The sequence below is a fragment of the Aptenodytes patagonicus genome, chromosome 1 (assembly GCF_965638725.1).
Source record: "Aptenodytes patagonicus chromosome 1, bAptPat1.pri.cur, whole genome shotgun sequence".
NCBI lineage: Eukaryota > Metazoa > Chordata > Aves > Sphenisciformes > Spheniscidae > Aptenodytes > Aptenodytes patagonicus.
Window position 1 is genome coordinate 210,425,187 of NC_134949.1, and position 18,982 is coordinate 210,444,168.

The following is an 18,982-nucleotide window of genomic DNA, read 5'->3' on the forward strand; positions in this document are numbered from 1 at the left end:
ACCGGCACAGCCCGTGCACGCGCCCGCGCCCTGTCGGTGGGTGGGTGGGTGGGTGGGAGGGAGGGAGGGAGGGAGGGGCCCACTGTGGAGGCACAGCGGCCAATCCAGTATCAGAGTGCCCTGTGAGTGACAGGGGAATGCGCCAGGTAGCGACTTATCAGGGGAAAGGCGGTGCCTGCAGCTGAGCTACACCCGCGGTGTCGTCAGCGAGCCCAGAGAGGAACCCACTCGGGAGGATGGGCGGGCTTTCACCTGGATTGACGGCCGGGGAAACCATTCCGAGTGCAAGAAGCGGGAGAATGACACCGGAAGGAGCCAATCTGCTGGCGATGCTGCTGCGGAGGGTGGGCCAGACTGGTCGGCGAGCTGCTGGTGTTGGCTGCAGGTGGGTGCGCGCTGTTCGGAGGGAGCGCTAAGGGGGGGACTAGCTCTTCGCCGGTTACGGAGAGGTGGCAGCGCTGGAGAGCGCCACATCCCGTGGTCGGGCCCCACGGCCGCGCTGTGAGAGGAGGGGAAGCCCTTTGCACCGTCCTGCCTGTCCTGCCAGAATTAGTCCTCCCTTAGAATGAACCGAGCCGTCGCAGTGCGCATACGCGGGCGGCCTGGGCATGCTCAGTGGCGACGCTGGCGACGCTGCCCTTCCGCTGGTGGGCGGGGCGAGGGGCGGAGGCGATGGCGGCGGTCGGCGTCTCTGAGGCCGGCGCTGCCGGGCCGCAGGGGCGGGCATGGACGGGCACCGGCAGGGACTGGTGCGGTACTGCGCTGATGAGGTTGGGGTTGGCTGATAACCCCGGTCCTGGCAAAAAGAGCGTCATTTCCCTGTAACTTGTGGCTGCCCCCGTTTTATGCGAGACAGGGCCGCGTTTATCCCGTTGGGGATAGCGTCCGTTGGGAGCTCTTCGTGGCACCGTTATACGTTAACGGCAGGTGATTCCCCCCGTGTCTCTGGCCCCATCGTTGCCGTTAGTACATCCACGCTCCTGAAGAACCGTCCCGGCCCCTGGTAGAGCTGAGACCTGGCAGGAGCCGCAGCAGCTGGGGTGGCCTCTCTGCCTTCCCTGGACTTGCTGCTTTGTATTGACTAGAAAAGAGACAATTGTTCACACACCAGATGTGAAGTACTGCATCAGCCTAGTTTGATTCTGGCTCCTAAAGACTATGTCCAAACAAAAGCCTTTTATATCCTGTACTCTTTGTTCTGCTAAGAACTGTAATGGTTGTCAGAACTGGATTCCCGTGTGCCCTCAATTACAGGCCATCTGAAAAATCATCAAAAGGTATTAATTTTGTTTACCCTTTGGTTTTGAAGTTGGGCCATGGCTAAAAATTTAGGGTCTATTTGAAAATTTATTACCCTTCTTATTTCTCGCCTTTAGAAATATTTATGCTTTAACTGTTCTATATTGACCATGTACAAATGATCAAAAATATTAAGAATTACATTATTTCAGGTATTTCTTAGAATCTTTCTTTTTTTGTTGTTGTTGTTTAGCATTCCCAGCTCCTTGTTAATGTGAAAAAGTGCTGTTTCTACACAGGCCAGAAGAACTGTCTTTCTGCCTAAAATAAGTCTCGGTTATAATTGAGAATAGGTTGGTCTTTGCAAAATATTTTAAACACAGAAGTAACATTTGGGGAAAAAAGTGTTTCAGCAAGGAATCAGTAGTGTAATCCACTTATTTTTAAGTATGATTCCCATTTTTCTTCATGACTCAGTCAAGCAAGGGATGTCATACATACTCCCTCATGTATTATCGAAAGAGAGACAAAGTATCTGACAGCAGAGGAGGATTTAGCGCAGTAAAAAAAAACCCTGGGAAAATGCTATTCACCAATATCAAATTGTAGCTGAGGCTTACGTTTCAAGCATTGTATTCTGCACACTTTGAAGAGGAAATAATATATTTAGTTACTGATACGTGATAATACTAATGGAATATGGATCCTACCTAGTTCCAAAAAACTCCTCAGGTTTGATTAATAGGTTTGACTTGTCCATGCTTTCTACTTAGAGAGATGTAAACATGTAGCAGTTTTTTTCACTAGTGTATTTATTGATTTTTTTTAAAAATAAGCATCAAGTGTAAGTGCAAACTGAGGTTCAAGATGCACTGTATAATATGGCATATAATTATGAATATATTCAATATAAACCCACATTTTTATTATAAGTAAAACATGCTATGATAATAAGCTATGCTAAATTATTCTACAAGTATGCTCAGTACTGCATGTATGTTTTGAAAAAACCACACATTTTAATGACATACAGAAATGACAGACTACAGAACCCAGTAAAAGCAGTAATTTCATCTTCCAGAATTTGCAGTTATTATTTTTGCTGGAATAAGAAGTACAGCATGGCATTTTAATTCCATTTTTTTTCCTGAAAATGAAAATTAACAGTTCTTGAACTTTTTTAGCTAAGAAAATAATTTCCAAAGGAACTTGATGAATTTGAGAAATTTAGCTTTAGGATAAAATCCAGTCAGTTTGAGTTCTTATAAGTGATTATTTTCTTTATCTTAATGGATTCATGTGTTTGTGAGAGGATATGCAATTAAAGATCACTGCTTGCAGAGAGGGAATCTTCCACTTTTGGAATGTCTCCAGGAATCAGTGCAATTTCACTGCTTCCTACTGGTACCATGCTGTTTTTTTTTTTTTCATGCTGTTTTTTTTAAATCACTTCTAAAGAGCCGAAAGCTTTAAAGTCTCTGTGTCACCTTTCCTCCTTAGAATACTGTCTCAACATGTATTATTGATAAATGCCACTTTTGTGGATTAAATGTCTCAGAATGTCACATGCATCTTTTTTGATTGTCTAAAAATGATTGACTGGATATTAATTTTCTCTGAAGTTCAGTTATTTATGAAAAAGCTGTGAGACTGAGTTGCACTGAAATTTCCAGACAGGAACCTCAATTCTGTTACTGTCTGTTTTCAATCTTAGACAGTCAATGACAGTCAAAACAATAATAAAATCTAAAAGTACAACTTTGTACTTAGTATTTATAATTTAATTAACATTTCAATCCACTCTTGTCTTTTTAGTCAGCAATTAGAAGTGTCACCAAATCCTTTAGATACCTGTTCTATTCATATTCATCTTGATGAATATTAAATTAGATGCCGTTAAATGAGATGTGTAGTGGGGAGTAGTATCTTTAAAAATTAACAGATTACTGATTTCTCCCCCTTTGAATAGATAAGAAGTGAAAATAGCAAATCATCTTGATGGGTACATAGCAGACTTAATACTTACATTTAATATTAGATTTTAAAATGCTGACCTTGATCTTTTCAAAACTTACATTAACTGTACAGTTAAATTTTGTATGGAAAAAAATCTAAAACTTCTCTAGAGAAATGTATACAATTTCTTTATCTTCATTGGTCTTAATTCTTTCTTCCTCAGTACATAAAGGATGCTGTAAAATACCAGCATTTAAGATTTCTCTTTTAAAATCCTTCTATCTAGTAAGACATATTAAACAAGGTGGGAGCAGGCTAAGTGACAAAGGTAATGTTCTCTTGAGGAACAATTTATTTCTTACAAGATATCTGCTAAGAACTATTAAGAATTAATATTCTTTTTTTTTATTGGTGAGAAAGTGCCAGACAGAGTGCTGTAGCACAGCTATATTGTGCTTTGAGATAAAGCAGATAGATTGTTTTACAATTGTTTGTAAATGGCAAAGTACCAAATAAAGGTTGAGTTTAGACTGGTTTTGCCAGCTGCATTGGTAGAGGAGAGAACATCTACACACAGAATGTTATTTGTACTGTCTGAATGCGTACATGCCTCATATAAGATTGGTGTCTGTTGTGCTGGGAACAGTCTCGGGCTTCAGTCCCGTTACAAAGGTTCAGTCATGTTTATTGTCAGGCAGGCATGGCCCTAACATGCTTTTTCTGACAAAGTGCTAACTTACGTATACATGGTACTTATATATGCTCAATACTTTCACAAAACAACATCCCCTAGGCTATTACAAAGTCACATATATTTGTATATATATTTTTATATTACTATTATAAAGTGATCAAAACAGTTTGGTGTAAGTCTTCCCCAGTGTCAGTCTGTACCCTGTGTCCTCATCTGGGTGTTCATGCTCCATTCCTATTACATAGGCCCTTGCCCTCCCTTGTTTAATAAATTTTCCTCTGTTATTCACTTAGAATTAATTGCACATCGTATACCATTCTCAACTTCATTAGCATATTTAAACTTCTGTAACCATTTTATTTGTCAGTCGCAGCATCTAAGGCTATTTTGACTTTCAGCAAAAGTGTTTATAAATATATGTACTTTATATGAGTATGTTCTGATCGATGTTCTGGTGAGAACTACAGTAGACCCTGCACAAAAAAAAGTTCATCTCTGCTCAAAGTTCACTCCACAGTTCTGTTTGCTCTGCTGTTTCAGATCTGGTAGAATGGATGTGAACACCATTTCTAGGAGGCATATTACAGTGGTTATGATCTTAGTGTATGCCTATTGAGATATTCTGAAAATGACTGCCCTGGATGTTTTCAGACTCCTATATAAGTTTAACAGTATGATGTGTTTACAGTCTCTTAGTGTAATATCTAGGACTCAACAAAAATCCAGGTTATGAAATTGATACTGAAAAGGGCAGCTGGACTTTCCAAAGGATAAGGATAAGTATAAACACATTTCAACTTCTTCCACATACAGAATTATAAGTACATCTAAGAAGGATTATTGATGGCACCAGCTGAAAGAAAATCTTTATGTTATGTCTTATAACTGTCTTTGGAAAGGGAAAATTAGCATTGGTGAAGTAAAAAAATTCCTCTAGAAATTTAGTGAGTGTTTTTGGCAGCTGTTTGCTTGGTATACAAGCATTAAGGTCAGGTAAACATTTTTTTTTGTAGCTTTTTACCAATAGATTAGATACTACTAATAGGAATGTGTGTATATCTCATATTTTGACTATGGGCTTATGAGACTCCTCAGTGAGGTTATCTGGCATCTGTGTCAACGAGCTCATCATGTTCTAGGCTGGTCCATCCCTCATCGTCTTGGGAAAAGGACAGTGTTAAAACAGAGGGTTATTGTGAACAGCAGAACTAATGAGGTCTGGGTCCTTATTAGTGGACTTTGTGACAGACCGTAAGAACGCTGTTACCCTCAGAGCTCCCAGGTGGTCCCTTAGTTCATCCACCGTAATGACCAAAATTACCTTACCATCCCCAACCTCCTTCTGTTCAACTGCTAGCTGCTTTGTGGCCATACATAGGCTGGCCATTTCTTGCTGCTTAACTATCAGGTGTGCAGAATGCCTTGCCCCTCAACTGGAGATCTGTACAGATAGCTTTGAGAGGTATGTATATCTCCCCAAGCATGTATTATGTGGGGTTGACCTTAATAACTTTGAAGTCTGTATCGAATTTCACTGTAATGGCCAACGTGCCACTTGTTTGATGTGACTTTCAAGCAGAAAAACAGGGCAAATGTATTAACTTTAAGGTGGTTTGGTTTTGGAGGTTTTTTTTTTTTTTTAGAAAACCAGGGTAATAGCTAACCAGGCATTGGTCAGTATAAGATGTGTAAATGTTTAGCATGCGAGCAGAGAAGTTTTGTCAAGTGATAGGGTAGCCTGAATTTGGTCACATCAGAGAACACATGTGATCTCACTGCAGGCAATACCCAGTCACAAGTACCTGGTGGGTCAGATGATGGAAGAGAGCTTGAGTATATAGCCTTTGCCTGCCATGATAAGAAGCTGTATGGCACACAGCTGTATGTTAAGAAACAAAAGTAGGAGATCCCAACTCTAATGAACCTCTACTGGAGTTTGGTTCTTGGTAATCCACATAAAGACAGGCTTTGTAACTGGAATCCTGTGGGAGTAAATGGAGCAAATACAAGGAGGCTCGTTGCCCAGCTGTCCTGAACTCCAGACCTACGCAACGTATGTCTGCACCCCCTATGTTTTCTACCCTTTTGTCAGTAACTTGATCAAATATTTATAAATATAACTATTGATTAATTCATATGGCTTTGTAGAAGAATGCATGAAATATAAAAGCTAGTTGGGCTTGTTTAACATACCAAGTTTTAGCTGAATTGTTAAGATATTTTGGAGGGCTCTAAAATCATCAACAGATCCAGTAAAGTGGTAAATTAGTACCAAAATTATCAAATAAAGCAGGAATTCGCTACAAGGGAGATAAGAATTGAATTTTTTAATATTTTTTTTTTTAATGGAATGGAGGGGAGGGTGAATTAGGCCAAGCCATAGCACAGTATTCATTAATATCTTCCTTAATGATGGACAAAAACATTAGAGGCACACTGCTAAAATTTGCTTTTAATAAAAAATGAGACACTGCTATTACAGATTAGGATTAGGATGCACTGGATGACCTGCAAATTGTAGTAGTGAGACACTGATGAGATCTTAACCATAATGCTGTACACCAAATCTGGTATCAGTGAAAGAAATATGGGATCAAACTGGAGTGGATGAAAACTGCAAGAAATAATAAGGAAAACAAAAATTCAGTATTATAAATGGACCTTGGAAAGTTTGACAATTGTTCATTCTAACAAAAGTTGAGAGAGGCTATCAACACTTGATAATTGTGAGTGAATAAATATACAAAGGAAAATCACGTCAAATGACAATTTTGACAGAAGAACAAATATATGTAAGCATTACTAAACCGATTGTGTAATTAAAAGAAGGTTTGCAGTCTTGGCACCAATGTACTGGGATAGTCTTTCTGTGGAAATAGTGGTGGTAAAAGAAAACTTTCTGAAACATAGAATGCTTTTATGAAAGTGATTATAGGATGTCTTTGCCTAAAATAGCAGAGATGGACTTGATGACATTAGAAGTTTCTCTGTTCATTATACAAAGATGAATATTACTGAAATTGGTAATTTTACCTACAGAAAGCAAGTAGTAGGTCAGAGCTTGCTATAGAAATTGCGTGTAAAAGGAGAAATACATCTACTATCTATTATCAATTCCAGAATTTTGTGAAAAGGTTTACATTTCCTTTAGAAGAAGTATTACTTTACATGATGCCAAATAAACCTTGAAATTCTCTTACTTTTTTTTAAGTTTCATTCAAATGTGGGACACTAATTTTACTGAAACAACTTCGCTTTTGAAGATTCAGTCTTTTGAGCAACAGGCTTTTAAGTTCATAAGAAAAGGGTATTCTAGAGAATTCTGACATACAAAAAAGCTTTATGATTTATGAAAGTTGGGGTTTATGAGGCCATACACTATCAGAATAAATGGTGGTCTTGTTCTTCTGTATTTTCCTAGTTCCTCAGGCTTAGAATGGAAAGAGTGAATACGTGAGATTGTCTGGCCATGGGAAGGAGAAGATGCCTGCTCCAAGTGTGCCAGTGCTGGCAGCAAGATCAGTGGATCTCTTCTATTCCAGGAGACATGGAGGTCTATTTGTGGTTGGAGCTACCTGACTAGATAAAGTATAGCTCAGTCTGCTATGACAGTACCTCCCATGAAGAAGACTGCCTGATGGCTTAGTTTGCTCTGAATGTATCACATTATCAGATAAGCCTTTTCATGAAATTAAAAACCAAAAGCAATACTTTTCTGGTTTCTGGGTTTGGCTTGGAATTTTTTATCCCTTCTTTGTCAATTCAGGTGGGCCATTATCTGTTGCTAATTTTAATTGGAATTGTGGAAGCAGAATCCTGCAATAGAAAAACCTTGGAATGTTTCCTTAAGCTTTAAAATAGGCAAGCTTGACTCAAATTTGCAGTAAGGGCAGTTTATGCATCTGTAGCAGTATAAATAGCACTTTAAATAGGTGTAAATAAAATATACTCATGTTTAAAGTTTCTATCTGTTGTCAAAGTGGTGTAGAATATTTTTAATGTAAAAAGTAGTGAAGCCCAACTTACCATACAAACAATGCACTTCAGTATAGGGATTTTCACCGGAAAAAGTTGGCTGCTGAAAGGGAGATTGTACTGTCTTAAATTTAAATCGGTTCTGAACCCAGTTAATTTACACCACTGTAAATGAAGCTCACAGCATGCAGCATAAGCTGTAAGCAAACACACAGCTTCATAGCAAGATTAGAGGTCCAAGATAAAATCAGTATCAATTGACTAAACATTCAAAGTTGCACTGTCACCAAACCGTCTCTAAATGACCCCATTTGGTAAGCCCTAGCAATCCTGTGATTAGGCCAGGCTGTCAGTGTGTGTTTGTATTCTGTTATTTTAGTCCGGAATGCCTAATGGGAATCCACTTAGAAAGTAGTCCAGTAGCCTGTGTCTCCCTTCCACTGTAAGCTGTAGAAAGACCATTGGTCTGCTTTGAGTTTGGGGGTTTGTAGTATACAGGTCAGCCTTTTGGAATCTAAAAATATGTAACAAAGTTTTCCTTTTCCATCTTCATTTTACATCAAATTGTAAGAGTTTGGGTTTTTTGAGGGTAAGCCTAGGACTAGTCTTTCTCTTAAATGACCATTAAAAATTTTAACACACTCCTTGGTGTGCTTCCTGTGGACTTGATTGAAAAAATTCCTACAGGTGGGTACTATTTGTAGAGTTGTTCTTTGATACATGTCAGATATTTTACTTTTCAAAGTATGCTATGTGTATATATTTTGCAAAGTAGAAGTATTATTATCAAATTCAGTGTAAAAGTCACTTACAACACAAATTTAGAACTGTGCATAGGACTTACAAACCAAATTCAATGCTGGGAATTTTTTTGTTTGTTTTATGGTACATTGTTTTATTTATTTTTTCAATAGCAAGACTGTAGAATCAATTATTTTTCCATTTCAGTTTCAGGAATAGATTGAAGAAACCATGGCCAATCAACGGGATTACATTAGCAGACCTATTTGCAATGGAATTTCTGTACCTGAAAATAAAATCAATTCCTTAGTGGCTGAAGGTCATGGACAACAAATTCTAAAAGTACTACAGAAGTTCAGAGAACAAAATATATTTTTTGACTTTAAAATTCTTGTGAAAGATGAAATAATTCCTTGTCATCGTTGTGTACTGGCAGCGTGCAGTGATTTTTTCAGGTAAACCTAATTTTGGCATGAGTTTGCAGGAAATGGATTGTAAGTTCTCTGGGAGGGAGGGAAGGAATATAATTACAAAAATTAAAAAATAAGTCATCACAACTTACATATGTCTGCAGAGTTTTGAGCAAAGTTTTCAAACATCATATTAAGGATAGCAAAAAAACCAAAACAAAACCAAAACTACAGTGTTAGATGCATAACCATACCCCAAATACATCTGTTTGTATTTCCAAAGTGACATGAGGACTCTATGATTGAGATTCAGACAGCAGTCTGTACTCTGAAATACAAATGTCAAACCGTAAGTGCATGGTTCTGCTGTTAGGTAGAATTGACACAAGTTGTGTATCTTTAAGACTTATCTGTTGCCTATATCTGTACTTGAAGGTCTGCAAGGATAGTGTTTGACTTTGCATGGGACGGTCTATGTACTGTGACACATTTATATTGTGAAACATAGAAGGTTGATTACAAATACATCTTGCATTGAGCAATTGCGGATAAATTGTACATGGTTTTGGAATGGGGCTGGATTTTGTTTCTCTAAGATGAGTGGTCAGTATAGTAGAGTTTGTCTTCAGAGGTATTTAAACAGCTTATTTTTTTGTAAACTACAGTTTTCAGCCTTTCAGCATGAAGTGGATCTGTAATCTTCCTTCTGATGCTTAAAGCTATGCATTCTGAAGGGACAGACAGATCATTCGCATACAGGATATTAATTTATGAAGAACCTTGCTAACTTTTTTATTAGTAAGGCTCAAACTTGCAATTCCACACTGAAAGTCTGTTTCCAAATACACTCTTTACTAAAACACAAAGCTAAGATGCTCTAAAATGAAAAAATGGGCTTCTGGAAATGAATTAATGAGCTTGATTCAGTTGCCCATACGTAGGTGAGAAGTGTGATTTTCAAATGGCCTGGAGCATCCTATGGTTTATGGGAGTCTGCCATATATGACAGAGGACATAGACTAGATGTATTCTTAGGACTACTGAAAAAAGAAGAAATGCAGGTGAAATAAGCTATTTCTCCACTGTAGCAGCACATTTGTTTTTTCTCTAACACACAGAACTACTTGCATTTCAAGTGTTTACTGCTTGACAGCACAGAGATGCTCTGGTAGAAAGGAATATTAGGATGAAATAGCTTCCAGTGGTAATTTTTAGAACTGAAGTTAAGCACATAGTAACGTGTGGCCTTTTCACTACCTACAGGCTCTGCAGGTTAAAATTTGCCAGGAGAGACCTCTCCCTGCATGTAACAGTTGGTAACAGCAGCCATCAAATTCATAAGCTGTCCTGGAATGCAAGGCCTATTTATTACCTTCAGGGAAGAAAAAGTACTTAGGACCACTAGATAAATTTTAGAATGAAACACCTTTTGTCTTCCTTGGCCTTTGGACTTCTCTTAGTTTTGGTTTCATTGTGTAAACCCAAGATTCAGCAACATTTTGCTCCCTACTTGTTAGCTTTTAGAAGCAAAGCCTTTGCCTAGATTGCTCTCTTCTACTAGTATTGTTCAGTTGCTATTTTACTCTGTAATTTAGAGATTTGTATCATAGCTCTTGGGTTAATGAGGAAAGGATTCTAAGGATCGTCATTTAGTATGCAAAAAGGTCTTTGGGATGTAAGTGTCTTACTGTAATTTTATGTTCTTGTTCAGGAGGTCAGACAAGTTCCTGCTCTACCTGATGTTCATTTCCCAAAGAGTATGCTATGCACAGTGATCTTTTTTTTTCTCTTTGGCTTCATAAAAGTATGGGATTTTAAAAATCACATACTATACAGATACTAATTGTATAACTGAACTATGATATAATACTCTTTTTTAATAGGAACTATCTATGATATATTAATAATCCAGATTACATACTTAGTATTTGATGATTCATCTAAATCTTTCTCCACTATCATCTTTTGTCAAATTCAGAAGCCGTTGCTATCACAGCCTGATGCTTAGGCTCTGGGAGGGTAGGGCAAGTGATGTGCAGCACTATTCTGTTGCCAGCATTTATTGGCTTGAAAAACTTTATTTTATCTTGCCATGTTAGATAGTGTGAAATAGTTAAATGTTATTACATATTTAGTAATAAAGTAGTCAAAGTTGTAATAAAATTTGCACAAATATACTGATCAATAGTTTGTTCCATGATTTCAACCATGGTCTTTGTATTCAGTCACAATCTACTTTCTGCACAAGTTTGTCATGCAATCCTATGTCAAAACCTCATTTTTTTCTGACATCTGCCTGTACTCATACATCTATCTGTCAACTCTAAAGCAAGAATTAAGTTTCCTCATGTTTTTTTCTCCTCTTTCACCTCTCACCTACTTTTATTACTGAGGAATGCACCCATCATCCATCCTGCCATTTGCTCAGCCTGCAATTTTTTGCTTAATTTTCTGTATTCATCCACAGTGCATGACCTAAATCACGGGGCTTTTTACTATATATTTTTTAAATCAGCCTTTCTTTCTCAGGCTGTTGAAACTGATGCTGCCTCGAACAATTTCACATTTTCTCTTACATTGAGAGCTGCAGACTTCATCCCGCTCTGTGAAAATCCATACAAAACACAGGTGCTGCTGTAATTTTTATGAGCCATCACTTTCAATATGTTCTTATCACCACTCCTTTTTTCTTCAACCATATCAAGCAAATGCATTGTTCTTACTTATGAGAACCTCCACATTTTAGACCTATACAGCCTGCCCACCTTATTATACGCCCCTGATTGTCTCCTTCCTCTCACATCAGTGTTCTCTGCTGTTTGCTAGATCTTTAATTTGTGTGTATATCTTCTATATTTTATTCACAGAGCCATGTTTGAAGTTAATATGAAAGAACGAGATGATGGCAATGTTACTATTAGTAATCTATCACCCAAGGCAGTGAAAGCTTTTCTTGATTATGCTTACACAGGAAAAACAGAGATAACAAATGATAATGTGGAAATGCTCTTCCAACTGTCGTCATTTCTTCAAGTTTCACTCCTTTCCAAAGCTTGCAGTGACTTTCTAATAAAAAGTATTGATCTTGTGAATTGCTTACAGTTGCTTTCTCTATCAGAAAGTTATGGTTCCGTCCGCTTATTTGATCATGCGCTAGATTTTGTACAGCACCACTTCTCCTTGCTGCTCAGATCAAGTGATTTTTTGGAGATTAATTTTGAGATATTACAAAAATGTCTTGAGGCTGACGAACTAAATGTCCCTGAGGAAGAATCAGTGTTGAAAGCTGTCCTTCAGTGGACTAAACACAACTTAGAAACACGACAGAAATATCTGCCAAATTTGATTAAAAAAGTGAGACTACACCAGTTACCTGAAAAGACTTTGCAGGACTTTCTACATTCTGAAGAACACTTACTTAAGAGTGCTAACTGCTCAGTAATAATCAATGATGCAATTAAAAGTGTGCAAAACTTTAGTGGACTGTTTCCAGATGCACGTCCTTCAACAACAGAAAAATATATATTTGTTCATAAAACTGATGAAGATGGAGAAAACAGACATACATTCTGCTACAACATCAAAACAGATAAATGGAAAGAACTACCACACACGCACATGATTGATCTTCCAGGGTCAAGTTTATCTAGCTATGGAGAAAAAATATTTCTAACTGGAGGATGCAAAGGGAATTGTTATAGGACTGTCAGGCTTCATATTGCTGAACCATTTCATGATGCCACTGACCAAACCTGGTGCTACTGTCCAGTCAGCAATGAATTCTCCATAGTGTCAGCTATGAAAAAACCAAGGACAATGCACACATCTGTTGTAACCTTAAATCAGCTGTTTGTAATAGGTGGAAAGACCAAAGGAGCTCAAGAAACCCGAAGTCTTTTGGATGTAGAATCCTATAATCCTCTTTCCAAAGACTGGAAATCTATAAGCCAATTGCCAAGAGGTATCTACTATCCAGAAGCAAGTGCATGTCAGAATATAATTTACGTCCTTGGCTCAGAAGTAGAGATTACTGATGCCTTTAATCCATCTCTTGACTGTTTCTTTAAGTATAATGCTATGACTGATCAGTGGTCTGAGCTTGTAGCAGAATTTGGGCAATTTTTCCATGCAACTCTAATCAAAGCTGTTCCAGTGAACTGTACATTGTACATATGTGATCTCTCCACCTACAAGGTCTACAGCTTTTGCCCAGAAACCTGTGTTTGGAAAGGGGAAGGATCTTTTGAATGTGCTGGCTTTAATGCAGGAGCAGTTGGGACAGAAGACAAAATTTATATATTAGGTGGTGATTATGCTCCAGAAGAAATCACAGATGAAGTTCAAGTCTACCACAGTAGTAGGTCTGAGTGGGAAGAAGTTTCACCAATGCCAAGAGCCTTAACTGAGTTTTACTGTCAGGTCATTCAGTTTAATAAATATAGGGACCCCTGGTCATCTGTACTGACAATTTGCTCTGGAGAATTTTGAAATTCCTGATTCAAAAGAATCTGTTTAAATGCACAAGTTTTAGAACGGATTTTTAGGTATTAATTTACAGATGGAAAAATATGTACTGTTTTGTTTAAATCTTCAGTTTAAATTGTATGCTATAGAATTGCTTTTGGAAGAGCCCATTAAATTGTCATTTATGCTAGTCATTATATAGAAAGTATTACTTAATTTTATATGCAAGTCTTCTCTGTAATTATCTGAATAATTTGCAAAATGATACTGCTTTTCAAGAAAGCATAGTCATGAGGAATTCATTGTGTAATATGTGCCATTATTTCTGTAATATTCACAGTTGTCCCAGTAGACAAATTGCTGAGTGAGAAAACTGACTGTGATACTGTTTTCCCTATGTAACTGAAGTTTAAAAGAAATCTACATTAGTGTTGTTTTATTTAGGTTTTTTATATTCATAAACCTGTAAGAGGAGTTCATTGTCAGCTTGATCTTATTAGAATGACCTTAGCAAAGGCAAGAGCCAAAGTGACCTTCACAGCATTAAAACCAGGTATCTAACTTGAAGAGACTGATAATTCTTATCATCTTACTTCAGCTCTTCAGTTTTACCAGTTTTCCTCCATCCTTGTGCCTTAGTAGTAGCTGTACTTTCTGTTTTCGTCTCATTAACTGTGGCAAGACAAACTTTGATAACATATTGCAGGGTGGGCAAGATTTCTACAGGATGGATGATTCCTGTGGTATCTTTGCTTCAGTCATGCTGTTAACTAAAGAAAAAACACTTCAGGATGTTTTCTAACAGAAGTCTTCCATCTCTGAAGTCTCCAGTGCTACCTACTACGCAGCCGCTAGGCTGCTTACAGCAGCAAGCTGTAAACTAAAGTTCAGTTGTCGCTTCGGTTAACTACGGGAAAAGTTCGTATCTTGTCATACATCAAATACAAAGTTACAAAAATAAATCCCCATATTTAAAGTCAAAGTAAATAGTATTTCAGAGGTGAAAGAATTCCTTTTCTAACTTCTATAGTGGTTTAAATGAATTAAAACACTTTATCTTGTACTTCATGGTAATTTTAAATGTTAAAATATTACATGGTAAACACAATATATTGCTTGATAAACTTTCAGTAGTCATCTATTATAATGTTAAAATTGTAATGGACTTTTAGTATTAATATTAGTCTAGGCATACATTGTGAAGTAAATTTGATCTCATGCATACGAAGTGGGACCTGTGTCTGACAGAAGGACACTGAAATTAGCTAGGTTTCATAAATTCATTTGTAATCTTCCACAGCCTGAGAATTTTCTTTCTTACCAGCTATTTGAATAAGATATTGGGAGCCCTTATGTTCCATATAAGTATCGTTTAAGCAGTAAGGTTGTCTTATGCCAGACAGAATGGTTCTAAACATCTAAGCACATCTCTTCCAAGCAGTTTAAAAATGAACAAAATTTAGTGAGGCATCTAAAATATCTTTCATATGGCTTGAGACGACCGCGGTAAGTTCATTATCACATCACTACTGCATGTACTTTGCAAAACTCAAGCTCAGTATTAATGCTTAAAGCTTAATATTGCCTAGCAACATACTTCTGTTTTAAACAGTAAACAATGGAAAGTTCCAATTCTGTGATTGACTCTAATGTTACCAGATACCTTTATAAATTTAGATAACATTCATCATAAATATTTTCATAAGGATGTAAATTAAAATTATGCACATTTGGAGAACATACTAATAGGGTAGAATCCTCCCACTCAATAATTTATTTGTATTAAGATGCGTGTCAGTTCTGTAGAAGTAAATAGCTTGTTGTTACAGTATTTCAGGCAACTTCCACATTTATTTTGCTCTTTGCATAGTCAATCTCCAAATCATATTATAATTACACTTAGCTAGGTAACCTTTACAATCACCATACTGAAATGCAAGCATTTTTATATTGGAACAACGCTACTTTTTGTTAGTGTAAAGCAAACGTATTGAATAGTTTAGGAGAGATGGAGAATACTATTCCTGCTCACTGAAACAGTAGGAGAAAAATAAAACAGACATATAGAATGGTAGTTTTAGCATTAATAAGGCTACTTATGGTAGCACAGAGACTTCATTAATCATTAATTATTGCAACCTGTCACTTCATCAGAAATACAAGGCCCAATTCTCTGCTTGTGTTTTTGTGTTGCTTTTATACCCGAATAATAGGAGTATGCAATTTATGCAATGAGAAAAGTAACATATTATGCCCATAGTACATGGGTATAAATAGCTATGCAAATTGGAAGAGACTAGAGAATTGTGAGGTTTTTTTAATTGCCACTGTCATGACCAAATTGCTGGGTCACATAAACAGCACGTAAGTCAGTAATTCAGGTGATGCTCTTTCCTCTAAGTTTTTCCTTACAGCAAGTTTTTTTTGGCAGTCTTCCATCCAGCTACTATGTATAAGCTTGCTATATGTATAAGCCTCTGGCATATGACATCAGCTAGAGCAATGACATATGTGGTAAATTGCTCAGTACATATAGTGAAAACTGAAGCTTAATTTGGAAAATAGACATGCTTCTTTAATATTATATGCTACATTTGCACAGGAACTAATGTCAGTTCCCAGTTTGACAAATCATTCATGGATTTCAAATGGAGTTGAGCTCTCTCACTCAGTGATCAGGAAATAATGTAGTAGTGTCAGTTACTTTATACCATTTCTTAGAGAAAAGTTACTGTGAAATAGTACGAATTTTCTTCAGTTATGTAGGTAAGCCTGTATTACAACTCTCACAGAAGAAAAAAAGGTCATTTGCCACAATTCCACAAACAGAGAGTTAAATCTGATAGCAGAATTGAGTGCAGAAGCAGCTGTGTTAGAAAGTCATGGCTAAAAACAAGGCTTTGTGATAGAATTAAGGGCCTATGTTCCAAATCCTGTAATTAATCGCTAATGATGTAAGAAATCTCAGTGAAGTCAACTACACTACTCAGAAGAATATGGATTACTTGCATGAGTAACTGCTGTAGGTCTGGATCAAATAGATTTTTCAGTCTACTTTACGCAGCTGTTACGCAATTTTTAAAAAGTCACAAAATCAGCACAAAGCGAGTTTTTCTACATCTTTTCTGACTTGTCAAAGCTCACAGTACTTTATGAAAAAGTACCTTCCTCTAAAAATAGTCCATGACTAGATTAATGATTACCTATGTTGTCACTGAAATATAGTAAGATGTTTAAAACAAATTGCATGTAAAGTTATAATCTACTATTTGCACTTAAATGATGTAACCAAAACATTTCTAATAGTGTTCTATTATATGTCACAGAACACATTATAAGCATGACCAGTATAATATACATGAAGATAATATATATTGTATGTGGGATTTTAATATCCAGCAATGATTATACTGGATAATCTTAATTTTTAAAGAATGCTATCAAAACATTATGGCACTTTGGTAGTGTTATCATACTGGTTTAGTTGTTATAATATCAATTATTCAGGTGTTTATATTGATTATGTTTGCACAGACCTGATGATTGCTCCATTATTTATGTACTAATGAATTTATTTTCTATATTCTAAATACATTTGTAGTAAGTCAGTTTACTGCTGTTAAAAATTCATTATATTCCCAAAATGGAGTAGATTTGCTGGGTCAGATTTATTTCTGGTATTATGCCATGAAGAAAGCTGTATACCTCCTCTGATTGGTAGTAGGTAAGGTATAGGCTATAGAGCGTGCTGTCTGCAGCTTATAACGTGGAGTCGCATTTTAGCTGTTTGTTTGTAGGTGACCAACAGGAGGCAGCATAAGATCTATTTTCATTAAAACAGCCTGAAACCAGGGATATATTTGACAATATTTATAGCTGAACATTATGCTCAGTTTACTTTTTTTCCCTTCTAACATCCAATAAAGCATAGAGATCAGTAACGTTTTGCTGCTGCCTGGGCTCTGCTGATATGTGGAAAGTATGATACATGTTTGCCGAGATGTTCATTCTTTCGTGAAATAAAAGCACCGAGCAACTGAATCCTCCTCAGGTCTGTTTTTTTTCAGTGAGTTTCAAAATACAGAGAATCTACAACATTTCTAATGAGGTTAACTACTTTTTCAACTGGAGAACATTTTTAATGTTAGATTATAACCAAGAATGCAGTTAGCATGCAGGAAAACTGCAGCGAGAGGGGTTTTTTTTAATTATCCTTGGACCTTGTATTTGTATATCCTTTGTATATCAATTTGCTGCTCCCACGCTAAATTTGATTTAGTCTGCTGAAAAGTTGTAAGTTTACCATTGCAAAGTACTCATTTAAATTGGTATCTTTTTTTATTGGATCCATCTAGCTCAGATCAATATATAGGGTTTTTTTAACAGTTTTAAGTATTGCAAATGATTAGGTATTTATTTTGACGGAAAGGGGCTTCCATACTACTTAGAAGTGGCTTTAAATAAAAGATATAAGCTACTTAGTCTAAAACTCATGTGCAAAGGGTGCAGAAATGGCATTAATACGAAGTGAGGGAGCCCTGTGTTGTCTTGTATTTTTCCAGAATTTAAAATTCCGTGACCTTCAAACCTCTGTATAGATAAACTAGAGTTACAGCAATAAAAATTAACCTTCCAACATGCCAAGGCCTTTGCCCCACAGCTAGGAAAAGCTATTTGGAGACATGTACAAAGCGTTCCAACAGCATTCACAATGTTAAAAGCTTATATTGAACAATGAAAGGATTCACAGACCAAATTTGAGAGCTGTAGTTGTGCAACCCTGTGCACAATCAGAAGAAAATTGCATATGTATATTCTACAGATCCAGGGAATTCACCATGGACTTGCAGTTTGTATCTGAAGTAAACCATGTGGGGGGCTTTTCTCATTGTGATCAAAAGTAAGGAAGCAGAGTCTGGATCCAATGAGTAAGTTACACATAATTATTACACATAAATTACACGTAAATTCAAGACAGTTCACATGAACGAAGCTGGTATATACCAAGATTTTTCACCCGTGATCAATAGCCTCTGTAACAGTGGAATAACAACAGGGGGAGAAAGTAGAGCTATTTAGAATTATGTGCACAGCTAGCTACCCTAGGAAATCATATGCTTTCTAGTTCAAATTATTCTAATGGACACTAATCATATTTAGTGTTTTTGTGCTTCACAATAAAAGAAGGATACTCAATGAGGTATAATTAGCACTAATTATTTTTGCAGACTGGCAGAGGTTCAGACTGTTAATGACTTTCACCCTCTATTATTTTTCCACCTACTTGCACCTGAATCTAGTTTGAGCTAGCTTGCAAGACCTTTAGGGCACACTCACATCTTCTGAGCACTGTCAAAATACCTGTAACTATGTAAATTGAATCCTAGTTCATTCATAGGCCCTAGTAAGAAACATCCCTGTATAACATACTGCCAGCAACATGGCATGGTCTTGCTACCCTACTCCTTACTATTTTCTTTTTTAAATTTTTATGATATTCAGT

At 37.0% G+C, this 18,982-nt stretch overlaps 3 protein-coding genes across 7 annotated transcripts in view; 2 read left to right on the forward strand and 1 right to left on the reverse strand.

Moving 5' to 3' along the window:
* AASDHPPT (aminoadipate-semialdehyde dehydrogenase-phosphopantetheinyl transferase) overlaps positions 1 to 531 on the reverse strand; it is a 41,282-nt gene extending 40,751 nt beyond the window's left edge. For both annotated transcript variants that reach the window (XM_076328208.1, XM_076328206.1), the window contains exon 1: positions 253 to 531. In XM_076328208.1, coding sequence (XP_076184323.1) covers positions 253 to 474 — 222 coding nt within the window. In that variant the 5' untranslated portion in view covers positions 475 to 531. The remainder of the gene's footprint in view (positions 1 to 252) is intronic.
* Positions 319 to 17,520, forward strand: KBTBD3 (kelch repeat and BTB domain containing 3). Of its 4 annotated transcripts, XM_076328200.1 has the most exons (4): positions 714 to 1,277; positions 7,311 to 7,655; positions 8,813 to 9,060; positions 11,883 to 17,520. In XM_076328200.1, the coding sequence occupies exons 3-4, from the start codon at positions 8,837 to 8,839 to the stop codon at positions 13,501 to 13,503; spliced, it is 1,845 nt and encodes a 614-aa protein (XP_076184315.1). In that variant the 5' UTR covers positions 714 to 1,277; positions 7,311 to 7,655; positions 8,813 to 8,836; the 3' UTR covers positions 13,504 to 17,520. The 4 variants fall into 4 exon arrangements, with proteins under 4 accessions (XP_076184316.1, XP_076184315.1, XP_076184317.1 ...); XM_076328201.1 differs by lacking the exons at positions 714 to 1,277; positions 7,311 to 7,655 and adding an exon at positions 319 to 385; XM_076328202.1 differs by lacking the exon at positions 7,311 to 7,655.
* Positions 332 to 18,982, forward strand: part of MSANTD4 (Myb/SANT DNA binding domain containing 4 with coiled-coils) — a 30,552-nt gene continuing 11,901 nt past the window's right edge. The window contains exon 1 of the mRNA XM_076328205.1: positions 332 to 385. The gene's annotated coding sequence lies outside the window, so the exon portion shown is untranslated. The remainder of the gene's footprint in view (positions 386 to 18,982) is intronic.